Source organism: Fragaria vesca, linkage group LG3 (assembly GCF_000184155.1).
Source record: "Fragaria vesca subsp. vesca linkage group LG3, FraVesHawaii_1.0, whole genome shotgun sequence".
NCBI classification, from domain to species: domain Eukaryota; kingdom Viridiplantae; phylum Streptophyta; class Magnoliopsida; order Rosales; family Rosaceae; genus Fragaria; species Fragaria vesca.
This window is the reverse complement of record NC_020493.1, coordinates 27,586,576-27,614,302: the sequence shown is the minus strand read 5'-3', so window position 1 is coordinate 27,614,302 and position 27,727 is coordinate 27,586,576. Positions and strand designations below refer to the sequence as shown.

The 27,727-nt window shown below is 37.8% G+C and overlaps 5 protein-coding genes across 8 annotated transcripts in view; 1 reads left to right on the top strand and 4 right to left on the bottom strand.

The window, feature by feature from the left end:
- The window catches only part of LOC101298697 (G-type lectin S-receptor-like serine/threonine-protein kinase RLK1-like), a 19,272-nt gene extending 14,505 nt beyond the window's left edge, over window positions 1–4,767 (bottom strand). The window contains exon 1 of the mRNA XM_004296291.1: window positions 4,637–4,767. Within this exon, the coding sequence (XP_004296339.1) occupies window positions 4,637–4,767 (131 nt within the window). The remainder of the gene's footprint in view (window positions 1–4,636) is intronic.
- A 250-nt stretch (window positions 4,768–5,017) lies between these two features.
- On the bottom strand, window positions 5,018–7,887 carry LOC101304368. 3 transcript variants are annotated; one of them, XM_004295170.1, is made up of 3 exons: window positions 7,390–7,581; window positions 6,702–6,810; window positions 5,018–6,166 (listed from the first exon to the last, which is right to left on the bottom strand). In XM_004295170.1, exon 3 carries the CDS (start codon window positions 6,058–6,060, stop codon window positions 5,224–5,226), a length of 837 nt encoding a protein of 278 aa, XP_004295218.1. In that variant the 5' UTR covers window positions 6,061–6,166; window positions 6,702–6,810; window positions 7,390–7,581; the 3' UTR covers window positions 5,018–5,223. The 3 variants fall into 3 exon arrangements, with proteins under 3 accessions (XP_004295218.1, XP_004295216.1, XP_004295217.1); XM_004295168.1 differs by lacking the exons at window positions 6,702–6,810; window positions 7,390–7,581 and adding an exon at window positions 7,814–7,887; XM_004295169.1 differs by lacking the exon at window positions 6,702–6,810 and having other exon boundaries at window positions 7,390–7,732.
- Window positions 7,888–12,493: 4,606 nt separating this feature from the next.
- Window positions 12,494–15,102, bottom strand: LOC101303887. Of its 2 annotated transcripts, XM_004295167.1 has the most exons (3): window positions 14,983–15,042; window positions 14,038–14,122; window positions 12,494–13,503 (listed from the first exon to the last, which is right to left on the bottom strand). In XM_004295167.1, exon 3 carries the CDS (start codon window positions 13,357–13,359, stop codon window positions 12,682–12,684), a length of 678 nt encoding a protein of 225 aa, XP_004295215.1. In that variant the 5' UTR covers window positions 13,360–13,503; window positions 14,038–14,122; window positions 14,983–15,042; the 3' UTR covers window positions 12,494–12,681. The 2 variants fall into 2 exon arrangements, with proteins under 2 accessions (XP_004295215.1, XP_004295214.1); XM_004295166.1 differs by lacking the exon at window positions 14,038–14,122 and having other exon boundaries at window positions 14,983–15,102.
- An 881-nt stretch (window positions 15,103–15,983) lies between these two features.
- LOC101303597 (G2/mitotic-specific cyclin-1-like) lies at window positions 15,984–18,778 on the top strand. The gene is made up of 8 exons (XM_004295165.1): window positions 15,984–16,020; window positions 16,622–16,800; window positions 16,923–17,135; window positions 17,233–17,361; window positions 17,456–17,704; window positions 17,790–17,951; window positions 18,057–18,238; window positions 18,356–18,778. The coding sequence occupies exons 1-8, from the start codon at window positions 15,984–15,986 to the stop codon at window positions 18,486–18,488; spliced, it is 1,284 nt and encodes a 427-aa protein (XP_004295213.1). The 3' UTR covers window positions 18,489–18,778.
- Window positions 18,779–20,652: 1,874 nt separating this feature from the next.
- LOC101298408 lies at window positions 20,653–27,087 on the bottom strand. Its single transcript, XM_004296290.1, has 17 exons — window positions 26,992–27,087; window positions 26,857–26,910; window positions 26,702–26,745; window positions 26,571–26,604; window positions 26,136–26,226; window positions 25,665–25,756; window positions 25,145–25,219; window positions 24,625–24,716; window positions 23,791–23,920; window positions 22,784–22,873; window positions 22,535–22,600; window positions 22,193–22,284; window positions 21,643–21,708; window positions 21,479–21,542; window positions 21,207–21,295; window positions 20,952–21,069; window positions 20,653–20,679 (listed from the first exon to the last, which is right to left on the bottom strand). Exons 1-17 carry the CDS (start codon window positions 27,085–27,087, stop codon window positions 20,653–20,655), a joined length of 1,320 nt encoding a protein of 439 aa, XP_004296338.1.
- Between the last annotated feature and the right edge of the window lie 640 nt (window positions 27,088–27,727).

Here is a 27,727-nt window from a genome sequence, read left to right as displayed (position 1 = left end):
GACTATGCTGTTGGAATATGTACCTGGTGGATCCATACAATCACTATTGGAGAAATTTGGATCTTTCTCTCTTCCTGTAAGCTTTTTGTCTACTAAATTATGGTAGTGTAGGTGTGTTCTGAATGCAAATGTTATAGAAAAATCAGATATGGTCTGGTAGTCCCTTGTTTTGTGTTGGTTATGTTCTTAGTGCATTTCGGATCTGAATTGTTGAGCAGGTAATAAAAAGATTCACCAAGCAGTTGTTGCTGGCTCTAGAATATCTTCAGAAATTTTGAGAGTTGTTCCTCCTTCTGAGACATTTTCTCTACTGTGGTTTATCCATGCAGGGAAAATTGGTGACTGGACAAGAAGTAGCTGTGAAAAGGCTTTCAAAGAATTCAAATCAAGGAGAGTTGGAGTTTATGAATGAACTGAGACTCGTGAATGAACTCCAACACAGAAACATTGTTAAGATGTTAGGATGTTGCATTCATGGTGACGAAAAAGTTCTAATATACGAGTACATGGAATAAAAAAGTTTAAACTACCGCTTATATGGTTGGGAATTACTATGACTTTAATCTTTAGTAATTGGATTCAAGTATATGTTCAAGAAATTATATCTGTGTTATCTGATGCTTTGAATTTGATCTGCAATGTTGATGCATTAACTTTGGTTCTCTAGAGCTGCAATGATATTAAACCCGTATTTCACTATGTGAACTTAACATGTAACTGTATTTTCCTGACTGTTTTGATCGGGGTCCAAATGTTATCAGATAAATATGAATTTTATAAATTCGATTTGCAAGATATTTTCTACCGTACCCGTATTTTACTATACCCATCACATCCTATGGACAATTTTATAAATTCGATTTGCAAGATATATTTGTTTCACAAAGATCTACACTTGCATAAAACCTATTAAACAAGTTATATAACTTTAGTAGGCACGATATGGTTCCAATGACAAATTAAAAAACTTCAAACTTGACCGTTTGATATGATCAGTGTATTCAAATACAGTTATGGAAAAAAATTCACATGTTTTCGATAAAGTTTAGGTCACGATCCACGCAGTCAACCTTCAACCAACGTCACTTATTACACGAAAACACTCTTACCCACCCTTATTGACTTATTTTGGCCTATTCTTCCTCACACACATGAGATGAGATGCAGCTGCCCATATAAAAATTTGTGAAATTAAATCTCCCGACGATAAGGATCCCCATAAGGAATAATAAGCGTTAATAGAGTTAACCACCTTAATCGGGGTCCAAACATTATCGAACATATGTGAATTTCCTACCATACTCGTATTTCACTATACATATTAGATCCTACGGACGATTATTTAAAATTGTATTTGCAAGATATAGTTGTTTCACGAAGATCTACACTTGCATAAAATCTACTAAACAAGTTATACCACTTTAGTAAGCACGTTGTGGTTCTAATGACGAAAATTAAAAGAATTAAAACTTGACCATATGATATGATTAATGTATTTAAATATGGGTATGAAAATAAATTCACTTGTTTTCGATAACGTTTGGGTCTCGATCCACGCGGTCAACCTTAATCCAACGTCACTTATTATACAAAAACTCTCTTATCTACCCCTATGTGACCTAGTTTGGTGGATTCTTTCACATACAAAACTCTCACATTGATGAGATGTAACCACCCATGTAAAAATTGAGGAACGTTCATCTCCCGACGATAGGACTCTCCACAAGGAAGTATAAGCGTAAATAGGGTTGACCGCTTCTATCGGGGACCAAACATTACCGAAAATATGTGATTTTTCAACCATGGCTGTATTTCACCATACATATCACATATTTATGACTTCATACCGCTACGTGCCTATTAAAGCGGTATAACTTGTTTAGTAGGTTATATGCAAGTATATATAATTGCGAACCAACTATACATAAAAAGGAAAATTTCAGAAAATCTTGTGAAATAGGATGTGACTGGAATAGTGAAATACATATTGGGTTGAAAAATCACAAACTTTTGGTAACGTTTGTTTTCTGATAAAAGCAGTCAACTCTAAATACGCTAAGGCGCTCCTAAGAGGAGCCTAACCACTTGAGGGTAAATTTAACAATTTTTTTTCATGGTTCCTAAATCTCATGTATACGAGTTTTAGGTTAGAAAACGGGGAAATATAGAGTTTCGCACGATGCCGGTCAACCGCATTTCGTTTAAAAAATAAAGTTGAATTTGGGTTGATCGGTTCGATGGGAGGTCTAACGAATCCAAAACAGGGTGAATTTTTTTCAGTAGACCTATTTAATCACCTTGTCTACATCAGACGGTGAAATTTTTATTTTCACATGTTTATGACCTTGGATCGCCATGAGCTTACTAAAACGGTATAACTTGTTTAGTAAATTATATACAAGTGCACATTATTGTGAACCAACTATACAAAGGAAGCAAACTTTTCGAAAATCATGTGAAATAGGATGTGACCGGAATAGATAAATACGGCTAGGGTAGAAAAATCACATATTTTTGATAATATTTAGACCCCGACCAAGGTGGTCAACACTATTAACACTTATGTTTTCTTATGGGGAGCCTAATCACCGAAGGTCAATTTAACAAAATATTTTCATGGGTGGTTACGTCCCATCTATGTGAGAGTTTAACGTGTGGAAGGATTGACCAAATTAGGTCACATAGAGGAATGTAAGAGTGTTTCCGTGTGATAAGTGACGATAGATTAGGGTTGACCGCTTTGATCGAGCCCCGACCATTGCTGAATACAACTGAATTTAATATTATAGCCATGTTTCACTATAATGATCACATCATACGATCGAATTTTTATTTTGTGAATTTTAGTCATTAGATTGCAACGTGTCTACTAATGTGGTATAACTTGTTTAATAGGTTATAGGCAAACGTACAACTTTGTAAACCAACTATACGATAATGGTTGAAATACGATAATGGTTGAAAAATGACGTACATCAGGTAACGTCTGGGTCCCGATAGAAGCGGTCAACCATTTTTACACTTAATATACCCTATGAGAGCCCTATCATCGGGACGTAAACGTCTCCAAATTTTTACATTGGTGGTTACGTCTCATCTATGTGAGAGTTTAACGTGTGGAAGGATCGACCAAACTAGATCACAAAGAGATAGGTAAGAGCGTTTCCGTGTGATAAGTGACGATGAATTAGAGTTGACCGCTTCGATCGAGCCCCGAACGTTGCCGAATACAATTGAAATTAATACCATAGTCATGTTTCACTATAATGATCATATCAGACGGTCGAATTTTCATTATGTGGATTTTAATCATTAGAATTGCAACATGCCTACTAATGTGTTATAACTTGTTTAATAGGTTATATGCAACTGTACAACTTTATCAACCAACTATACAGAGAAAGCAAAAATTTCAAAAATTTCATGAAATAAGATTTGATCGAAATAATGAAATATGACTATGGTTGAAAAATCACGTACATCGGGTAATGTCTGGGTTCCATTAGAAGCAGTCAACCCTTTTTACACTTACGGGAGCCCTATCGTTGGGACGTAAACGTCTCTAAATTTTTACATGGATGGTTAAGTCCCATCTATGTGAGAGTTTAACGTGTGGAATGATCGACCAAACTAGGTCACAGAGAGGCAGGTAAAAACGTTTCCGTGTGATAAGTGACGATAGATTAAGATTGACCGCTTCGATCGAGCCCTGAACGTTGCCGAATACAGTTGAAATTAATACCATAACCATGTTTTACTATAATGATCACATCAGACGGTCAAATTTTCATTTTGTGAATTTTTGTTATTGGTATTGTAATGTGTCTACGAATGCGGTATATATTTTTCTTTCATTTTATTATTGAGTGATTTGTCATTATACAAAAGTTTTTTCTTTCCTTTTTATTAGCATTTAATCTTTAGATAATCACAATCAACCACCCTATGTGGACTACGTCAACGTCCTCATCATCCAATTGCATACAATGATACAAAACACACCAGAACACAAATGAAGACCACTTTTGGGGATTGCTGGCGTATCGCGATTGGGGTCGATACCCAATTTCCAGTTGCTCTGCCATTTGCGAGGCCGATCTGCAAGGAATTAAAGGATCTGGTACAGACGAATTGCTTGAAGTCGGAGAGCTCGAGCTTCTTCGCTATTTCCAAGAGATCGACGTGGATGGATGTCGTAATCGTTGAAGACGAAGGAAAATCAGAAAGTTTGGATGGGTCGAGTCGAATACGATCGATGAAGTCGGCGAAGACCTGGGTTGTGTTGGCCAGTTGCGGAGAAGGTCTCAGCAACAAGGACGACGAGAGAGAGAGAGAGAGAGAGAGAGAGAGAGAGAGAGAGAGAGAGAGAGAGAGAGAGAGAGAGAGAGAGAGAGAGAGAGAGAGAGAGAGAGAGAGAGAGAGGAGAAATAAGGAAGATGAGATCATGATTGATTCATGAGAGAAAGGAGAAGGGAAGAGAAACGACTAAGAACGAGGGCCAGTCGAACTTAACATCGCGTTGTTTGCACGCGTTCTATGGCGTCGGGTGCGCCGCGCACCCGGGTGCGCTGAATAGGCCCAATTTCACAAAATGTTTGAATGTTAATACAAAACATACTCGAATCTACTTGATCACCTGAGAGCCAGAGAAGAAGTGGGTTTCTTGGCTCCGATGTGAAATGGTGAGCGAGCAGCTTTGGCTTTAGAGGCGCAACTTCGGCCGGCACATGAACGGAAAATGGATCTGGCGACGGTTGAAGTGGCCATTCAAGAGTGAAAATCTGGTGAGCTTGTGACTGCAGAGCCTCAGAGGCTTCGAGGGTTTAACTGAGGTTTTATTTTCTTTGTTCTTTGGACTTCTATGGTATGGGCTGATGGCGAGTAGATTTAAAACAGTTGAGATATTTTTTCGGCCCAAAACTCGTCTAGGCTACAGCCCATATATGCCCTGTGTGAATCTGCTTTGCTTAGCATGAGATAAGATGAACGGAAAACATGATTCATGAACAGGATTAGGTACTAGTGAAGGTTAATAGAATGAGCTACTAGATTTAATAGTTCACAAAATTTGATAAAGAACGGTCCTATTGGATCATGGCATGGAGTTTGGTCCGAGTCACAGAGAGCCCTCTGCCTTGTTGTGTACCATGGAATGTTGTACTGGTGTATTGAGTGTCACTATTGGATGCCTAACTTATGCTCTGGTCAGCACTGAAGTAGCTCCTACGTCAGTTGAGGGCACTGCCTCAAGTAGTGACCATGGCAGCCACACTGATAACATACCGAACTCCCTATCATTTGTAGTCCCACTTGGCACTGTCCATCATGGTATCTGCTACATCTCTGACACTGTGGACGGTCTCCCTGAACAGGAGCTCTACTATTACCGCCAACACTGCCCCCAGACTGATTGGTCTTTTTCTTACGGCGGTTCAGAATGCTCCACCTCCGCTCACGTCCTCTTTTTAGTGAGCCGGGTCTTGAATTTTCAGGTCTAATGCATGTTAAAGCCGCGGAACTTGCAACACTGCCCCCAGACTGATTGGTCTTTTTCTTATGGCGCTTCAGAATGCTCCGCCTCCGCTCACGTCTTCTTTTTAGTGAGCCAGGTCTTGAATTTTCAGGTCTAATGCATGTTAAAGCTGCGGAACTCGAACTAGTACTAGCCTTCTCGGAAGGACCCTGGCTACCCACCTCCAATGGTTGTACACATTCCAAAAGCCTATCCTCATATTTCATGGCGGCCAAAAATACTTGACTGAACTCAGTAAATAAGGTAACCACTAACATATCACGGAGTTCATGTCTTAATCCTTGTAGAAACTTGTGGATTTTATCCCTCTCATTAGCCACCAAGGGAGATGCAAAATGATATGATCTATTGAAAAGCCGCCCATATTCCAACACTGTCATGTCACCCTGCCTCAAATTGAAGGACTCAAACTCAAGTCCGGGGATCACACTTTCAGCCACAGCAGGATCAATGCCATAAGTCTCAGCTCTGAGCCATTTGACATCCTCCATACTGTAATCAGAACAAATGCCTGAATGTAGCGACATACACTCTAGAACCTGCTGCTTTAGGCAAACCAACTGAGATGTAGTTACTTGTGACCTCGACTACAAGAGGAGTATCCTAACAAGGTCAACATCTACGAGGTAGAACCTGAGAGAAAACAAAACTTAGGCAACTTAGGGGAAAAACACACAAAAGTTAAGCATCTACATGTCTATCATCCTTACACACATGATAACTATACCAACACCAAAGAGTATATGATGGGGAACCAATGCGGCCGGGTCATCTCAAGAGTGAGTATTGATTATTACAGAGCATAAAAACCAACAAAAATTTTAAACAAATTGAGTCCATGAAATTAATAAACATAATGCTGTGATACCATGTTAACATCACCAGCCCCAAATTAACTCTAAAATCTAACGTGACGTTGTAAAGGGTACCTTTAAGAGAAATTTCACCATACAACTGACATAAATACCCCTAAACTGGACAACCAAAAAACCTCTGAAGCATAATATCCAATATTTTACATGCTCCCCAAAAATGACAAATTCCCACAGCTACAAATAAAAGGGTCTCCCCACATACATCAAAAGCTTCTCAACTAATTATAAATAGCACAAACGTTGGTAATTCATAGCAATCTAGAAGAAGAACAAAAAGAAACATAGAACTCAACTTCACACTGGTTAGCAAAACCCTTGAGCTTCTGGCAAGAAGAAGTAGCTGTGAAGAGACTTTCAAAAGGGTCATACTAAGGCTTGGAGGAGTTCAATAATGAGATCTGTCTGATTGCAAAATTACAACACAGGAATCCAGTTAGACTATTAGGTTACTGCATACACGGCGAAGGAAAGATGTTGCTTTATGAATTCATGCCAAATAAGAGCTTGAATTCATTTCTTTTCGGTATGTGGTTCTATTGTCAATACAACTAGTTCAAATTTATATGCCATGTGAATTACTTTTTCTAAACATCTCGCTTTTCATGAAATGACAGACCCAAGGAAGCAAGTCCTACTAGATTGGAGTACATGTTTCATGATTATCAAGGCCATTGCACGTGGTTCTCTACCTCCACCGAGATTCTTGACTAAGAATTATATACTGAGACCTATCAGCAAGCAACATTTTGCTAGATGAAGACATGATTCCCAATATCTCAGATTTTGGTTTGGCCAGACAATTCATGAGCAATACAGCAACTAACAGCAAAGCCGTTGCCAAAAAGGTTTATTTGATGAAACATCCAAAATATGAGTAAGGTTTATTTGATGAAACATAACATTCATCCCTACATTTCACTTGTGTCAAATGTTTCTTGATCTAATAATGACAATATCCATAATGTAGGGAAAACTTTTTACCTGAGTATGCAAATAGAGGTGTGCTTTCAGAGAAATCAGATGCATATAACTTTGGTGACTGGTGCTAGAGATTCTCATGACGCCGAGAGAATAACAGTCCAGGGTGATGCCTTAACTATGACTTCTCTCTACAGATCCCTTAACCTCATACTGGCAATAAATCAAATTTATGTTCTAGTTCATACTAATATTGAATGCCACTAATCACGTCTTGATTGGACCAAGGAAACAGACAGTAATAACCAACAAACATATCATGCACAGTACACAAAGTAGAAACCCATGAGCAGAAATTTGATTCAACTCTAGCAGTTGCAACTCCAACTGATTATATTGGTAATATCAAAACACAAATACAATTGAATTAGAAGAGCATGAATTAAGAAAACCAAAAACACAAACACAGAAACCCAAAAACACCTGCCTTTGATGAACCCAATATAAGAAAGTGAAGAGAAACAGAGCGATCAGACCAAGAGGACTCCTTTTAATTTCTCTGTTTGTGCCTTCAGCGGTGGCGGCTAGGCGGAAGAAACAGGTGGCAAGCAAGAGCCAGCGAGGGTAAAATGGTCCCAGCAATCTTTCGTTTTATATAGTATAACTTAAAAAAGAAAAGGTAAATAGTAAATAGTAAACGAGCAGCAAATTTCTTGGCTGAGGCTTTGCTATTTTGGGCCGTCTGTTTTCTACTATGAGCCCGCAGTTTAATTTGCAATTTTGATGAGTTGATTTTTTTATTTTTTTTTTATTTTAGGGAAATGGAACTAAATCCATTAGGCTTACAGCCTATAACGACCAAAAAATGTCAATGCACGAGTAATCCAAGGACTACTCAAACACAAAATATAACTTAATTCAAAACTACGAATTGAAAGAACAACTTCAAAGCTACATCAAAAAAATAAACATAAAGACTACTAAAACTAAAGTCCAAAAAGACGGACACATGAAAACAGAAAAACCTCGACTCCTATATTGTTGTAGGGCAAAGCATCCATCCTGAAGAGTATGACGCCTAAGACCTCCATTGGTGTACATTTCCACTCCATCCAATCAGTAAATAGCTTCAATCTAAACAGCCGTATAAGATAGAGATGTGACTCCCACAAAAACCAATCACAAGCTAGACCCAATCACATGAGGAAAGAATGAGAAAGTTAATTAAGGCCCCAAGCCCCATCACACCAGCCCACACAAATGCAGCCCAGTGAGACAAGGCCCAAAGCCCAACCAACCTCTCCTCTAACCCAGTCAACCTAGCCCTGAGACGAATAGACGTCAGAGCCGCTGGCCACCGGATCCTTTGAGGCGGTGATATCATGAACCCTAGATGACCACCACAAAAGGCTGCCGAGTCGGATCCAATTACCACTAAGACACAGACCTTCTTCCTCCACCCTCTTTCACAGCTTCTAAGCCGCTGTAGATCAAAGACCTAAACCCTGAAGCAGCAACCTTCCTTGCCTTTGCAATTAACCCTTTGCTTGCCGCCGCCGCGCTCTTTCCTGCAAAACAAAACCGAGAAAGACCAACGTCGCCTCCCACGTCCCCAACCGGAAAGCCAAAGAACTGATATAATCAAACTCCACCTCCTCCTCCTCTTGCCGACAAGACCCAGTGCCGAACACGCCTTGTAGCAAACAGATGACCCGTTGAGCCACCGCCACCATGCTGCACAAAACCTAAGGGAACCTAGGCTTCGGTATGCTGCTCCGGAAAAAGTGGAGCGTCTTTTAAATTCTGGACTTGTATGACTGAAGAAGAAATTGATATTTTTGATGAGTTGATTTGTCTATTCAAATACGAGATAAAATTGGTAGCAAGGACTAGGGGTGGGCATGGGACGGGACGGGATTGAGGTCATCCCACGTCCTGTCCCGTTTGTTACACATGGGACGGGATCGGGACGGGCCTTATATTTTTCAGACTTGATCCCGCCGGGCCTAGTCCCGAATGGGACGGGACGGGATCGGGATGGGACGGGCCCAATCCCGGCCATCCTGCATCAGTTTCTTTTCTTCTAGAAATCGTACAGTTACATTTGAAATTTCATCTAGGTGTCTTCATAAGATTTGTAGTAGACATCTTAATGTCCATTCCAGAATTTGAATCACTTGAAAATGATTTTTCTAGATTAAGTTATGATTTTTTTAAGTTTAGGGTCTGCATCTATAAATTCTGCATGTCAATTCTGTGATTTTGAACCAGTTGGCTTCTTTTCAAAAACTGTAGAAATTGGTTGGTTATGTGAGTTTAGTGTTCTCATGAAAGTTAAAGAAGACATCCTAAAGATTATTTGAGAGTTGGAATCTCTCAAAAATAAGTTTTCTACAATTAGTTATGAATTTTGAAAGTTAGACGGGACGAGCCCAATCCCAGCCATCCTGCATCAGTTTCGTTTCTTCTGGAAATCATACAGTTGCATTTGAAACTTCATCTTGGTGTCTTCATAAGATTTGTAGTAGACATCTTAAGGTTCATTCCAGAATTTGAATCACGTGAAAACTATTTTTCTAGATTAAGTTATGGTTTCTTAAATTTTAGGGTCTATATCAGTAAATTCTGAGATTTGAACCAGTTGGCTTCTTTTCGAAAACTGTACAAATTGGTTCGTTATATGAGTTTAGTGTCTTCATGAAAGTTATAGATGACATCTTAAAGATCATTTGAGAGTTGGGATCTCTCAAAAATAATTTTTCTACAATTAGTTATGAATTTTAAAAGTTAGACGGGACGGGACGGGTCTGACGGGACTCAAAATTTCAATCCCGCGTCCCGTCCCATTGTTTCTCTAATGGGACGGGACAGGACGGGACCGGTGTTTTTAGTTTCAAATCCCGCCGGGATCGGGATGGGACCGGGACGGGACCGGGATTTACGGGATTTGTGCCCAGCCCTAGTAAGGACAAACAGTTACAGAGAAGACTAACCCGTGTGAGTAAGAAAATCAAAGAGACAATCCAATCTCTAAACCATACAACTCTCATAAAAATATAATGGCATAATTGTTAATTTGTTATCCTAACTTTCATTTTAGCTAATTTGTTACCTTAGCTTTTCATAATCAGCTAATTTGTTACCCTAGTTTTTCATAATCAACTAATTTGTTACTCTAACTATTAAATCTGTCAATTTGCTACTCTTTTCATCAAATTCACTTGGTCATTAAAAAGGAAAGTGAACCAGTAATTCTAGAGAGAAAGGGCATAAATTTCAGCCAGCTTCAGTTATCAGTACCTAACAAATTCATACGAAGGCAAAGAAGAAATGCATGTCATATGACTAGGAGCTCACAATTCTAATCCAAAAATATCAGACATCTCACACCCAACATAATATCCACTACCTTACATGAAAAGTAGAAGGCAGGCAACGATATCAAGAAACATTCAAATGTTCTTACCAGAAAGTTAGAAGGCAATGCCATCAAGAAACCCTACAAATGTTTGCTAGATACTTGATTCAAAGAATGAAACTCCATGGGTTAGGCATCTAACACACACAAGTAAGTCTTTGATGAACATAATGACACAAGACTGCTTGACACTCAAAATATGCAAATCTCAGAATATCCTAGCAGCATGAGAATCAAGAACAATATTTAACAGTTAAGGAAGTAGCTAGTTTTATACATCCATGGTCCCATTTGTCCCATTTGGATAAGAAGTGGTCCCATTTGTCCAGTCCATGGTCCTTTGATAGTTTTACCAAGGAAAATAAGACAGAGGAATTTTATGTTATGTACACGGTTCGATTTCGAACTTGGGTTCAAACCATACAGAAAACCTTGCATTGTCCTATTGAAACAAAAGAAAGGAATGCTTAATTTACTTAATTCACAGTTGCATCATAATAGTCTCTGGAAGCCAACCGTGACTGCGTTGAGTGACCGAAAGCATGGAAGTCATTAAAGCCGTAGCAGTGGCAGTGTGGTAAGGCAGCATTGATTCCACACAGAAGCTCAATTCAACCGGACACCTACAACAACAACCACCACAACTCAAATCCAATTTCACAAAATCTATGAATGCTAATACAAAACATGCTCTAATCTTTGCTTGATCACCTGAGAGCTAGACATGATGTAGGTTTCTTGGCTCCGATGTGAAACGCTGAGTGAGCAGCTTATGCTTTAGAGGCGCAACTTCGGCCGGCGCATAAACGGAAAATGGATCTGGCAACAGTTGAAGTGGCCATTCTTGATTCGGTTTAGTTTTCATTCGAGGATTCAACAAGGGTTTAAGCGGTTTCATTCTATTTTCACGACCAAAAAAAATCAAGGGTTTAAGCTACTATGGTATGGGCTGATGACAAATAGATTTAAATCAGTTGGGATTTTTTTGGCCCAAAACTTGTCTAGGCTATAGCCCATATAGCCTCCTACATCGCCCCTGTGTGCAACACTAAACTCCTGCATTATCAGGTGAGCACCCAAGTTCACCTATTGAGTTACTGACTAATAATTTCATGCTCAAACACTCGTAGATGTAAATTTAATGATAAAAAGAATTATTTGTAAGTCGAAGTTTTCTGTTATTAACCCTTAAAGAGAGCCTTTCTATTGAGGGATCTCTATTTTTAACTATTTCTAGGGATAGGGCATTACACCAACTTCCTGATCAAATTTTTGCATCTACACTGTTCAATTCATTGGGTTATATGAGTAGATCATTTCTACAAATTTTCAGATAATTTAGTGATCGGTAACCCATTCAAAACTTCGATTTATTTTTAATGATCATGAATGGTCAAAGTTTGACATAAAGTGTGTAACGTTTTGTTTTAATCTCAACCATCCAACCTCATTAAATAACAAATCTAATGGTGTGAGCTTATCCCTAAAAATGACAAAAAATAGAGATCCCTCAATAGAAAGGCCCTGAACCCTTAAAATGTAGATCTAAGCAAAGTTTCTTTCGTCATTTTAACAGAACGTCAACGAAAGTTAGACAAACGAATCATGTAAATATCAAAATATGAGTTTAGTATCATATTCGTAGAGTTGCGAGTATGAGTATCAACTTGACCTTGGCACCAAAATGTAAGCATCGATGCTGAATTTTTCTGTAACATAAATATGACGAAATAAGATAAACGGAAAACATGATTCATGAACAGGATTAGGTACTAGTGACGGTCAATGGAATTAGTTACTAAATTTAATAGTTCACAAAATTAATCCGAGTCATAGACAGCCCTCTGCCTTGTTGTGAACCATGGAATGTTGTACTAGTATTGTGTGTCACTGCTGGACGCCTAACTTATGCACTCTGATCAGCACTGAAGTAGCTCCTAGGCCAGTTGAGGGCACTGCCTCAAGTAGTGACCATGGCGGCCACACTGATAACATACCGAACTCCCTATCATTTCTAGTCCTACTTGGCACTGTCCATCATGGTATCTGCCACATCTCTGACACTGTGGACGGCCTCCCTGAACAGGAGCTCTACTATTACCGCCAACACTCTCCCCAGACTGATTGGTCTTTTTCATATTGCGCTTGATAAATCTCCGCTTCCGACCCCGACGTCTTCTTTTTAGTGCGCCGGGTCTTGAATTTTCAGATCTAGTGCATATTAAAGCCGCGGAACTCGAACTAGTACTAGCCTTCTCGGAAAGACTCTGGCTGGGGAAACCCACCTCCAATGGTTGTACACATTCCAAAAGCCTATCCTCATACTTCATGGCGGCCAAAAATACTTGACTGAACTCAGTAAATAAGGTAACCACTAACATATCACGGAGTTCATCTCTTAATCCTTGTTGAAACTTGTGGATTTTATCCCTCTCATTAGCCACCAAGGGAGATACAAAACGATATGATCTATTGAAAAGCCGCCCATATTCCAACACTGTCATGTCACCCTGCCTCAAATTGCAGGACTCAAACTCAAGTCCGGGGATCACACTTTCAGCCACAGCCGGATCAATGCCATAAGTCTCAGCTCTGAGCCGTTTGACATCCTCCATACTGTAATCAGAACTAATGCCTGGATGAGCCGCTACATACACTCTAGAACCCACTGCTTTAGGCACACCAATCGAGATGTAGTTACTTGTGACCTCGACTACAAGTGGAGTATCCTAACGAGGTCAACATCTACGAGGTAGAACCTGAGAGAAAACAAAACTTAGGCAACTTAGGGGAAAAACACACAAAAGTTAAGCATCTACATGTCTATCATCCTTACACACATGATAACTATACCAACACCAAAGAGTATATGATGGGGAACCACTGCGGCCCGGTCATCTCAAGAGTGAGTATTGATTATTACAGAGCATAAAAAACAACAAAAAGTTAAACAATTTAAGTCCATGAAATTAAAAAACATAATGCTGTGATACCATGTTAACATCACCAGCCCCAAATTAACTCTAAAATCTAACGTGACGTTGTAAAGCGTACCTTTAAGAGAAATTTCACCATACAACTGACATAAATACCCCTAAACTGGACAACCAAAAAACCTCTGAAGCATAATATCCAATATTTTACATGCTCCCCAAAAATGACAAATTCCCTCAGCTACAAATAAAAGGGTCTCCGCACATACATCAAAAGCTTCTCAACTAATTATAAATAGCACAAACGTTGGTAATTCATAGCAATCTAGAAGAAGAACAAAAAGAAACATAGAACTCAACTTCACACTGGCAAGAAGAAGTAGCTGTGAAGAGACTTTCAAAAGGGTCATACTTAAGCTTGGAGGAGTTCAATAATGAGATCTGTCTGATTGCAAAATTACAACACAGGGATCCAGTTAGACTATTAGGTTACTGCATACACAGCGAATGAAAGATGTTGCTCATGATTTCATGCCAAATAAGAGCTTGAATTCATTTATTTTCGGTATTTTGTTCTGTTGTCAATACAACTAGTTCAAATTTATATGTTATGTGAATTACTTTTTCTAAACATCTCACTTTTCATGAAATGACAGACCCAAGGAAGCAAGTCCTACTAGATTGGAGTACATGTTTCATGATTATCAAGGGAGTTGCACGTGGTTCTCTACCTCCACCGTGATTCTAGACTCAGAGTTATACACTGAGACCTGTCAGCTAGCAACATTTTGCTAGATGAAGACATGATTCCCAAGATCTCAGATTTTGGTTTGGCCAGACAATTCATGAGCAATACAGAAACTAACAGCAAAGCCGTTGCCAAAATATGAGTAAGGTTTATTTGATGAAACATAACGTTCATCCCTACATTTCACTTGTGTCAAAAATGTTTCTTGATCTAATAATGACAATATCCATAATTTAGGGAAAATTTTTCACCTGAGTATGCAAATCAGATGCATATAACTTTTGATTCAAAAATGTTGAATCAAATTTATGTTCTAGTTCATACTAATATCGAATACCACTAATCGCATCTTGGTTGGACCAAGGAAACAGATAGTAATAACCAACAAACATATCATGCAGTACACAAAGTAGAAACCCATGAGCAGAAATTTGATTCAACTCTAGCAATTGCAACTCCAACTGATTATATTGCTAATATCAAAACACAAATACAATTGAATTAGAAGATCATGAATTAAGAAAACCAAAAACACAAACACAGAAACCCAAAATCACCTTCCTTTGACGAACCCAATATCAGAAAGTGAAGAGAAACAGAGCGATCAGACCAAGAGGACTCCATTTAATTTCTCTGTTTGTGCCCTCAGCGGTGGCGGCTAGGCGGAAGAAACAGGTGGCAAGCAAGAGCCAGCGAGGGTAAAATGGTCCCTGCAATCTTTCGTTTTATATAGTATAACTTAAAAAAGAAAAGGTAAATAGTAAATAGTAAACGAACAGCAAATTTCTTGGCTGAGCAATAAATAGTAAAGGTGCGGATGCATGATGCATAATGCATTGTGCTTTGAACCTGCAGTTTAATTTGCAATTTTGATTCGTCTATTCAAATACAAGATAAAATTGGTAAAACTATTGTCTATAAGTCTATAAGACTATAACACAACAATGATCATTTATATAGCAAGAGCAAACAGTTACAGAGAAGAGACTAACCCGTGTCAGTAAGAAAATGAAGGAGACGATCAAATCCCTAAACCATACAAATCTTGTAAAAAACCCAAAAATTGACATATTGCTAGTAATTTAACAAAAATTGACGGATCGGCGGCATCAAAAATCATCATAGTAATTATATAACCGAAATTCCTTCGTTCTTTAAACCAAAATCTAAATTCATGAACACATCCTTTTGATTTGTTTTATTACCATTTTAAGGATGTATGATGCATGTTAGGAAAATATGAGTTGTATTGGTGTGTGTAACAGTGAATGCTAAATAGGAAATCTTATTACACCAAAACTTTCAACCACAGCCATTGCCCAAATCCAACGGTGCAAATTTCAAATTCCAAAAAACTTGACCGTTGCAGCTGCGTCGGTTCCCCAGCTTCAAATATGTCTCCCTTTTCTCATTGTTCTCCCGAGAGACTCTCACAATCACAGAGAAATCAAAGCGAGCAAGAACAGAGAAATAGAAAAAGCAAGAAACTTTGGACGATTCAGGTCTTGAAGGCAAAACCCAGAAGGAGATCTCGTTCCTATTCATCAAGATTTTTCCCATGGACACCAGAGCTGTTGTTCCTCCACATCCCAGAGGTATTCATCGATTTTGATCTCACCCAAGTGCTTGTTTCTCTTTTCTGGTTCAATATTCTTTGTGGGTTCCGTGATTTTGGTTTAGATGGGATGTAAAAGTTGTTCAATTTTGGGTTTTGTGTGAATTTCTTGAAGTAATTGTCATTTCTATCATGTTTGGACTAATGGGTTTTAGACTTTTAGGATGATGTGGTGTAGTTCTTGATGGGTTTTGTATCAATAGAAGGAAGATTGTTTAAATTGATGGGTGATGATGCTTGAATTGTAGGCTTGTAGCTTGAATTGGGGATTGTCTTCTTGACCTGATTATTGGTTGGGTAGGGTTTTTCCTCTAGATTGTTTTCTTGATTTGAACATTGTATTCGTCTTGATCTGCCTTTTGTATTCTCAAATTTAGATGATTGGGTTTTATGGGTTTTAGTTTTCAAGTGTAAAACCCCTTTATGGATTATCATGTTTATTTCTGTAATTCTTTGTGGGTTTACTGCCAACTGGGTTTTCCCTTGGTACTGTATTTGGTTTCTTCACATTTTCATGTGTTTGGTTCTTATAAAAAATCGATTCTTGAAGTGTTTGCTCATGCTTGTTTTACTACTTGAAGGGAATGGTAAAGTCCATGGAGAAGCACCAAGAAGGAACCAGCGAGTGGCTCTTGAAGACAGGACCAACTTAGGGGCAGGTCAGGTTGAAATTGAAGGGAAGCCCGCGGTTCAGATTACTCGCCGCATCACAAGGAGCTTTCATGCCCAGCTGTTGGCAAATGCACAGAAGAACAATGGGGTAATAACCCTTGACAAATGCTTTTTAGTACTATTTGCAATGAATTTCTAGTGGTCTTTAAACTTGGAGTTAATTATAAGTACTTACAGCAGTGTACTGCATTTGACTTTGTGAATTTGCAGAACCCTGTACTAGTTCCAGGAGTTGTAGACAAGGAAGCTAAGAATAGAAATGGTTCCGCTGGAAAGAAGGTTACCAAGAAAGCAGCTGATGAAGATGTAGTTGTGATTAGTTCTGATGAAGAAAATGAGAAGCCAGTCAATAGAGGCAAGCCGGTACAAGGTCCAAGGAAAGAAGTGAAGACTCTCACTTCGATACTAACAGCTCGAAGCAAGGTGAGCTTTGAAGTTGATTTTTGATAAATTGTAGACACAATCTTGCATAGTTTTGCTTCTGTTTGTCTGTTGAGTATTGAACACTTGTTTACTGCAGGCTATGGCTTGTGGAGACGCTAACAAACCAAAAGAGCAGATTGTCGATTTTGATAAAGCTGATGTCAATGATGAACTAGCAGGTGTTGAATATGTAGATGAATTGTACAAGTTTTATAAGCTTGAAGAGGTAATTACTTATCTTCTTTCCCCCACATACCCACATTTGCCTTTTAGGCTTCTCCATATATACCTTTCCTTAAACATGAAAATTACTTATGCAGGATGAATGCCGAGTTGGAGATTACATGGACAAACAGCCAGATATTAATTCAAAGATGAGGGCTATCCTTGTAGACTGGTTGATAGATGTTCACAGGAAATTTGAGCTAATGCCTGAAACATTCTACCTCACCGTGAATATAACTGACCGATTCCTTTCAAGGAGGATGGTAACTAGGAGGGAACTTCAGCTAGTTGGCATCAGTTCCATGGTGATAGCATCAAAGTATGAGGAAGTTTGGGCTCCGCAGGTAGTGTTCTTCCCTTGTTTTGATTCAGGCATTATTGATTTACAAATATTATTTACCTAAAATGGGGTTTCTCTTGATTATGCAGGTCAATGATTTTGTTTGCTTGTCAGACTATGCATATAGTGACAATCAAATTCGTGCAATGGAGAAAGCAATCTTGCAGAAGTTGGAGTGGTATTTGACAGTTCCAACACCTTATGTCTTTCTTGCTAGATACATCAAAGCTTCCATTTCACCTGATGATGAGGTACTTGATGTGTAATGGCTTTTGAGAAAGTATAACCATACTTTAAACTGTTTGCTATGGTGAAGCAATGAATATTAAGCTTTTTTTTTTACCCTTGTAATGCAGATGAAGAATATGGTTTTCTTTCTAGCCGAACTTGGAGTCTTGGATTATCAAACAACCATTAGGCACTCCCCATCCATGATAGCTGCTGCAGCAGTCTATGCTGCCCGTTGCACCCTAAACAAGATGCCTTTCTGGACTGAAACTCTGAAGCACCATACTGGTTACTGTGAAGAAGATCTAAGGTAATAATGCTCACTTACAGCTATGCATAGTGTGTTAGACACTTGGTTTCATAGGGAAATTGAGTTAACTGCCAGATATACTTGATGACTTGACTTGTGTTGTTTATCATACAACAGGGAATGTGCCAAGGTTTTGGTTGGCTTTCACTCCAAGGCTGGAGAAAGTGATGTTATTAAAGCTGTGTACAAGAAATACACAAAACCTGAATATGGCGCTGTTGCTCGTCGAACTCCAGCAAAAATTTGTTAGCGGTCTTCATGAAGATTTCCTTTCGAGTATTGGTACTTTTTGTAGACAGTAACAACACCCACCTGAGTGTTGGTCTTTCTGTAATAGAAATTGGGTGCCAAGAAGATTGTCACAACCCTGTGTTCTGTACTGGCTAGTCTGTCCATGTTGAATCATTGAGTAATTATAGTAGATTGGTGTTATAGGTGGTTTGGTTTGCTCCTTTGGAAACTGAGAGAAGGCATAGTTTTGCTCCTCGTTGTTTTCTACATTTTGTTATAGGAACTGAGTGAGAGTGTTTTGCTCCTTGTATAGTTTCATGAAGTTTATCTTCAGTCAATACCATGCTGAGAATAGCTATGATCTTCAAGTAAATGAATAGTACTATAACAATATTTTAATCCACGTCACGACTTTGTGAGGATTTCACACCTGAAGGCTTATTTTTAGTACAGTAATTTAGTCGAGACGACTTCGTGAGGGTTGCACACCTGAAGGCGTATTCGTTTTCAGCCTCAATTGAAGTGAGAACACTCTTGGCTTAGCAATGCCATCAATTTCATGAAAGCATTGCTTGAAAAACGAAGGAAGGAGCTGAAAGACACATGCATAATCCTAGCTAATATCAATTTTTCACTAGTGTGCACAACGGCGTAAGAGTCAAGTCAATTTTTTTTTTTTTAAGATGGGCCAACAACTGCCTAAGCCCGGTCCAACTAAGTTCCGCCTAGCAGGCCTATCCCGCTTAAACCCAGTTCTACGGTTTTACAAGTATGTGATCTAATGGTTCGGAAGCGCTCTATGTTCGAAGTTGTAGTATATTGATAAACGGATATTGCAAGAGTAAAAAGGTTGATCAGGCTTACAAGGTTTTCAAGGAAATGACTTGTAGAGAGCTTGTTCCAAACATCATCACCTATACTACTCTTATCGACGGTTTTTGCAAAGTGGGGAGGATGCAAGATGCCCAAAAGTTGTTCTCTGAGATGCATTGTGGTGGCCAACTTCCAGATGTTCAAACTTCCGCTGTTTTACTTGATGGCTTATGTAACAACCAACAACTTTCTACGGCATTAGAGAGATGGAAGGGAAGAAGTTGGAACTAAATATTGTAATTTACAATATTATCATTGAAGGTTTGTGTAAAGCTGGGAAAATGGATTCTGCCATAGATGTCTTCTCTTGTTTGTCATCAAAGCATCTTCAACCTAATGTGCGGACGTATAACACAATGATTTGCGGACTTTGTAGAGGAGGCCTGTTAAGTGAAGCCGAGCAATTGTTTACAGAAATGGAGGAGAAAGGCTGTTCTCCAGATGGTTGTACCTATAACACATTTATCCGAGGTTTTCTCAACAACAATGAGACGTCAAGGACTACGGAACTTATTAAAGAAATGGGTAAGAGGGGTTCTCTGGAGATGCATCGACTATAGAGTTAATTGCTGATTTATTGTCAAATGATACAGTAGATCCTGTATTACTAGCGTGGCTGGCTTAAAGATTCAGTCTGATGCTGCAGTGCTGCTCCTTTGGCAACCTTGGATGTTCTGTGAATCCTGTTTGTAAGTCTACCATTGATACACAACATTATTCCTTGTACCACAGATTATTGATCTCATAAATAAAGGACCTCTAATCATATCACTAACTGCCACTAGAAAACACACCCTGTACAAATTTGGTATCAGTTATAATGGACCTTCAATGCCCTCAAGAGTGGATGAGATCAATTGGGGATGAGGCTTATGTGCTGATTTGATCAACCAGTTGAACATAGGGTACAGAGAAGTGACTCCAGGCTTCAGCTGGTCCCCTTAATATGACTCGTGCGTTTGGGAAATCATGAGCAAAGATGAATGCTGCAACAATCATAGAGACAGAGTTTTAGGCCTCAGTCATTAGGGATAAAGCTGATCAGTGCCATTGCATGAGGGTGTATGATATTTATCTGAAATATTGTTTGTGAGATCTTTAGTTCACACTCTAGTAACATCTCTTATGATGTCTAAACCGAGATATGTTCACATTTCTATTTTCATTTCAGTTCTCTCTCGGTTTGAACTTAGTTCTAGGCTGACACTTCATGTGATGACTGATGACAGTGGTGCATTATAAGTGTATGCATTGTTTTCCTTGACGTATAGGCATTGATCAACAGGACTTGCCACTTAGAACACTGAAAATCACTCAGATGACTGAGGCCAACACATCTTTAAGACCGAACAAATGGAGAGCTATAAATAAGGATAACTGGAACTTTTAATCAAATATTTATGCATAACCTCAACCTTTTATGTGGTTAGGTTTTTGATCAACTAGACATTCACACACTGTTATGCATCTAATCAAACCAACTGGGTAGGTTCAATAAGACAAATATGCATATCCATGCGTATCATTGGAGTAAAGCAATGTCATAGAATTTCAACATATATTCAGAATCCATAAATAAACAATAAAGAAGGTTTCCAAGAGTACAAACCTTAGTTCCGGCGATGATTGTACTATTGAGGGGATGAACTGCACATGCAGTAACTCCTTCAGACAGTTTAATAAACCTGTTTCGCATATGTTGATCCTTTACCCCAGATGCATCCTCACTAGAACATCAAGCAAATTTATTTGAAAATAAATAATTGCATATTCACAAGCGGACACACAGTAATTGTCAGAGGATCAGGAGGGACATTTGCTAGATGATAAAAGTAACTTTGAAGTTGTTCAATGATTGTCTTACTTGTAATCCACATGGCTAGGAGAGCTTGAATCTGGATAGAAATCCAAAATATGAATGCCGCTGTCAGTTGATGATCCAACCACATATATCTGGATTGAAAGCATTGAAGTAGCCAAATACTAAGCTTGGATAGATACACAAATTATATGCTACGCATTACAAGTTCCAACATTCATCCAAATATATGATTAAGCACAAACTCAAAATGCATTTTAGTTATGGAACAACTGAATAATGAAAATAAGACGAAAGGAATAAGTGAAAGTCCTTACAGAGTTTGTAGGTAGCCATGAAGGTTTCCTCAAAAATGATAGATCTGACCCAACAGAATCATTTCTAATCCCACAAAAGGAACAGAGTATAAGTAGCTATTAGACCCAAGCTGCTAATGCTCGTAAGTTAATATAGGATATTGAAGGGATTCAACTTTACTTACAACCAAGCTGGTGGAGGACAATGAATATGTGTAACATCGAGATTATGAACATCCAGCACTCCTGACCTGCATGAAATGAGATACAAGCAAGAAAGTTAGTTTGAGTTAGAACAATGGTTCTAACTATGATACAATCAAGAACGTGTAGTATGATTAGATGCACATAATTGCTTTGCCAAAGTCCAACATTCATATTATGGAATCAGTTATTCATTTTCACAAGCTTATTCTTTAACGTTCAACATGTGTTTACTGTACACCATCCGTATTTTTCTTATTATTTTCTGATTGCTTTCCCATCAGAAGAGTTGGCACACATCAAGTACGTAAAGGATTTGTCTTCTAAAGTATATCTCCATTTGATTTAGATAATGGTTTTTTCTCTTTCATTTTCCCTACTAAGCTAGTGTAAGACATAGAGTTGGGGGGCACTCAGATTGGCCCATATCTACATCTGTGTATCCACTCGCACATAACACATTCAGTAACACCTGACCACTTTTTCAGAAATAAATAATAACAATTGAAAGAACTTCATTCCCTGACCTACCAACCGTCATCAAGATGGAATGCCAATTGGTGTGGGCAACAAGGATCAAGATTAATGGAGTGTATTTCCTTAGAAACAATGGCTGATTGTTCCTAAAAAAAATGAGAATAGTTAGTTGGGTAAAACTTAAATACTATACAAAACATGATTTGTATGTACAATAGGCCTTGTACAAGTCCTGACTGTATACATTCCTGATGTGTTGATGGCTTTATCTTCAATATGAGAATAGGGCAAACATGAAGTACTTATCGAAACATGCATTAAGACAAAACTATAGGACCAAAACTCTTATTTCTTTTCCAGAAACAATTCATGCAAGTAATTTACATGTGTTTTTACCTTCAGAGGCCCAATCTTTTCCAACATTGAAGATAACTTTAGAGAGGTGAGAGGTGGACGAGATACCTATGTAAGCAACAAGAGAACAGAAGTTTAGTATCATTAAGCATAAGATGATAATACCAGTAAAATTCAATATTTAGTCAAAATTATCCAACTACTAGATTTGTTCAGTGTGGATTTTTGTATATTGTAATAACGTGTGGAGGAGCAATGAAATAAGGTAACCAAAAAAAGAACTCATTTTACCTCTTTAGAACCCTTGAAGAAAGAAGATGTCCTTCCACCACGAAGATCCCAAGCATAGATAACCCCATGCTTTCCAGCTCCAAAAATGATCTGATAAAAGAAGTATATATTTAGTTTTTCTCATGAGTCATAGCCAGGAAAAGAGAAATCAGAGCAGGCAAATACATGAAATGTTTATAGTTTATACCAACTTAAATCTCAAGTATGTCTTTATGTTTTTAGAAGTTAGCAGTGAGAGATGACACATCACTTCAATAATGTGAATTACTGTTAATAACTTCTACAATGTGTGTAGACATTTAAGCTAGATGTATAAAGTTACCATTATTTAGCACATACTTCCATCTATTTCATCACAAGTTCCTTGTCAGAGCTTTAATTGAGACTTAGAAATTATTTTATTTGTTCTACACCTAAATATTTTGGATCATCCAATATATCTGTGCAACTATGAGCATAATCTCATATAGGGCCCTAAAGGGCACACAAACACCAATTCTATCATTCATAACCTTCAGATTTCCACTATCATGCAACTGCTTGTTGATGATCTAACATCCTAACTTTTCTTCAAAGACACTAGTTTTGCCCAAAAACTGCTGATTTGCTGACCTAGCCTGAATTTGAACATCACAGATAAATATACAAAGAACTACCATACTATGTAAACCATGGTGATTGAAAGCATATATCTCAACTCTCTAACTGAATTTTACTAAATGAATTCAAGCCCAGAGATAACTTGAAGTAACTAGAACAAAAAATTGAAAGAGTCATCATCTTCGTAACTCTTAAGCATGATCAATTCTATTTATGATCCAGTTACATACAAACAATGTCAGTACAAGAGAAAATAAAATTAACCAACTAAACTTGCTATTAAATTCTATTCTACGTTCATATCAGCAAAGAAAATAAGCAGGACGACATATTTTTTGCAAAAGAAGCATCTCAAATTCCCAAAAATTGTAAAGATACTGTAATACAGAAAATTTTTGAATTATTACCTGATCTTCCACATTTAATTGGATACTATTAAGGCTTCCACGGAAATTCGCTGTAAGTTCAAGATAAGGAAGGGTACTAGTTCGCCTGTCCCATATATGGATAACACCATCCGTATCAGAAGCGAGTACCCTGAAAAGGACAGACAGTGATAGTAATAGTGTCAGAGATATATCACAGATACCAGGTCCCAGCAATTGTCTAAGTTGGTGGTCAATAATTTCATCAGCTATGAAATTCGTGCAGCTACCTTTGTTTTGCAAACAAATATTGAAATGAAAACTGATGAGGTATAATAGCATAGGAGATACTCTGCATCCATTATATTTGCAAATAACCAATAATTTTCAAAGGTGATTTTGAAATGGAAAATAAAGGTATATCTTGGATGTCATGGGAAATGGAAGATGGTTAAACCAAAATGATATTACTAACGAATAACTATTATTATCTGTCTATGAAGGAATGAATTAGAGTAAAATATGTATGCATATGAGTTTATTCAATATGTTTTTCACCCAGAAGTCTTTTCAAATATCATTCAGAACTTTACATTAATGATTGAATCAGACATAGAGATAAGTTAATTTATATATCATTTCAACTGGTTCCTGCTCTGATTCTAAAAGCCAGTTCATTTTCATTTGATACGAGTTGAAAAGATGTCAATTTAGTTACAAATGAAGGTAATCTCAACCAAACTATACTTAATTCCAGTAGGTTTATAAGTCATATATGGCCTACTGGCCAAGCACATCTCCATGAAACAGATGAATGATCTACACCTCTAATAATTCCAAAACATATATTTATATCGTTCATCTATATTCCCTAACCTTGAGTTTTCGCAAGAGGTAAAGGCAATATCAGAAAGACCTCTCTGAATATTAGACCCAAGGATAGCAGGACGGGGTTTTGTTCTTAAAACCTGAATCAAAAAGTGAGGAAAACTTATCAACATAATAAATTTCATACAAGCATATAACTACCATGTGACAAGCATCTTGTCTTAATGTGTAGGCAACTATAAGTCAATATGGACGGAAGAGGATAATGTAAATTTGAAAGGTTCTAACTTGACTAGAACTGCAAATCTGGGAATCAAGTTCCGTCATTCAACTCATGTATGATTTTGGTGTATGTTGGCCCATGTGTCTGTGAGTGCACGTGTAAGTTTGTGTAACTCTGAAGTCATGTTCCTGTAAGTACAACAATTACCTAAGAAAGCATCTAACACCACAAGTGAAAGTTGACTCAATGGTTTAATGAATTCCAGAGTGGAGGTAATTACAGCATCAATTTTATAGAGTGCAACACTAAAAGAACACAGATGATAACAGAAGAAGAGAAACTTACTTCAGATGGTGTAGAAGAGATATAACTAATGTCAAATACAAGTACTTCATTCCTCTTCAAAGATGTGCAAACAACCTGATTTAAGAAAATTAGACAAATGTTGGTGTTAGACATCAGATAAAAAGAGAGCCGAACCAAATAAAATAAACTAAACTTAACAGCACTGAATTAACCAACATGATTTAAGGATATTTAGAATCTAAACTAGAAGAAAGCAAAATTACAAGATTACTCTTCCTTGCTCAAAATAACTTTTTCCAATCAACAGTATCAAGTATCAACACATAGACAGTGGTATTGACCCCATTGATCATGAACTTAAATTAATTAATTAATAGCATGGTCATGCATGCTTAAGCATGAGAACACAAATTACAGAACTAGGACTGGCAAAGAAGAATATTCAGCCGGGTTTTATATCTATACATTTCACAATTTCCAATCATAAACCAAACTTCAGCAGCCTTTATTTCATTAACTATATATCTAACAAACAGAACAACTTCTATAGAACTCGAACCTCATCTTGGTTGGCACGATTCCACCGGACAAAGTCTAGTTGTTGAGGTAAAGAAAGGTGCAGCACATGTTTTGCTTCATCTTCTTCCAAGCCTAGCAGGAAATGTAGAATAAAAGGAAGATATAAAGGACGTTTCAATAAGGATAAGATGGATTTGCATATACCAGAAGTTAAATAGTAACCAAATATGCTACTTTTTTACAAACTAAAATGGTACTGCTTTCCTCCATTGAACAGCAAAATAACCTATAAACTTTGGTTTGAGTAAGTAAGTTAGAGGAAGTAATCGAACAATCTGCCAAATACGAATCCACGTGTTATGCAATTAAATTGCAACTTTTAGTTTTTGTCATGGACTAAATCCACATCATCCTTGTAAAAAACTTATAGCAAAATCTAAATGATGTTATATTTGACTGTGATTACAAAGGTAGGCCAAAAGAAAGGATAATTTGTAATGAAAGAACTTACATAAGAATGGTTCGTTACTCTGGCAATAAAGAGTTTCAAAATCATGAACTGTTAAGCACCCTGATTTTGTCACGGATGCCAAGTATATCCCCTAGTATGAAGTTCACAAATGAGAAAAGGACAACATGTTGAGATCAGAATACAAGATAAAATGAAAAGTACAAAACGAAGAGAATAGTGAACACATTTGGTATCAGTCATCCTCAACTATTTCTGTAGTACATGCACTGCATAACAGTATCACCCTTTAAGAAGAGCTAGTTTTACTGAAAAATGTAATTTTCAACCATATTTTTCCGGTTGTCTCTCATCTCCTCTTTCATGCACTTTTAATGTTATGTTATGTTTCAAATTTGTTCAATCTAAACAAATTTGGGTCACAATGACAGATAGACAATCACAATTCAAACAATCAAACTTCAAAAATTGATTTACCTTGTTGTCAAAATCCAGGGCTGAGATTCCTTCCCTGAAAAAGAAAAAGAAAAAGAAAAAGAAAAAACACCATAAGCAATAGTTTCCACAACAAATGAAACAAAAGATCATATATAAGAATAGGTACTGACTTTGTTACCGGGGCCTGGTATGTGCCATTAACCACCCGATTCATCTACCAAACCAACACCAATAAAAGAATTAAACTTCAAAAATACTAATAACAACAACAAAACTATGGATTCAATATTTGATCAAAAAAGCTTGGGTCTAGAACAATGCATACATGGGTTTGACACGGGTTTCCTTCGATGTGGTACGAATGCCGAAACACCCTAAGCTACATCAAACAAACTAAAAAATCAGTGGCACATTTTCAGAATTCAGCTCCACATCCACAAAATCCAAGCCATGTAAAAACCGAACCTCGGAGTAGGATTGCATGAGTAAGCCGGAGACGGAGTGGCGGTAGTTGGGTTCGAGCTTTCCGGTCAATTCGATCAAGCTCCGATGCCATCTTCGCCTGAAAAATAATAAAGACTTGATTTTTGGGATTTCAAAAGTGAAAAATTGAAGCCAAGAGTTGAGATTTGAGAGTAACCTTGGAATGGGTTTGCTGGGAAGTTGAGGTTTGGGTTTCAAAGGGACTAAGAATTTGTCCATGGGAACGAGAATTGAGGACGATTTTGTAGCAGAGCCAAGTTTTGGGATTTAGGGTTTTAGGGATTAAAGATTGCATTTTTGTTAGTGTGGTTTGATTTTCCCGCCATCGTGAAATCAACGCGCTCTTTGGAGCGTGACTACTAGTCCTTTGTCTGTGGGCTTTAGCGTTTATTCTTTTCTTTTCTTCGCTGGCCCATTATATATATGATTCTGGATTTCTGGTATAGTAATTTTCTGTTAATTTTCTAAGGTTTGATGCTTCAAAGTTATTTAGCATTTAGTTTAGTCTATCGCACAGCAGCATTGCGCTTGTCATACGTTTCTATATCCAAGTATTTATGTGTTTGAAATAGGTTTCGAGCATTGAAAACCCTTACAAATGGGAGGAAATGACTTAGATGTGATGATACAATCTTTCTATATCAATCTAGCTAGGGACTCAATAATGTGTCATTCGGAGTCATACATGAGATTTTGAGACCTGAAGCAAGTTT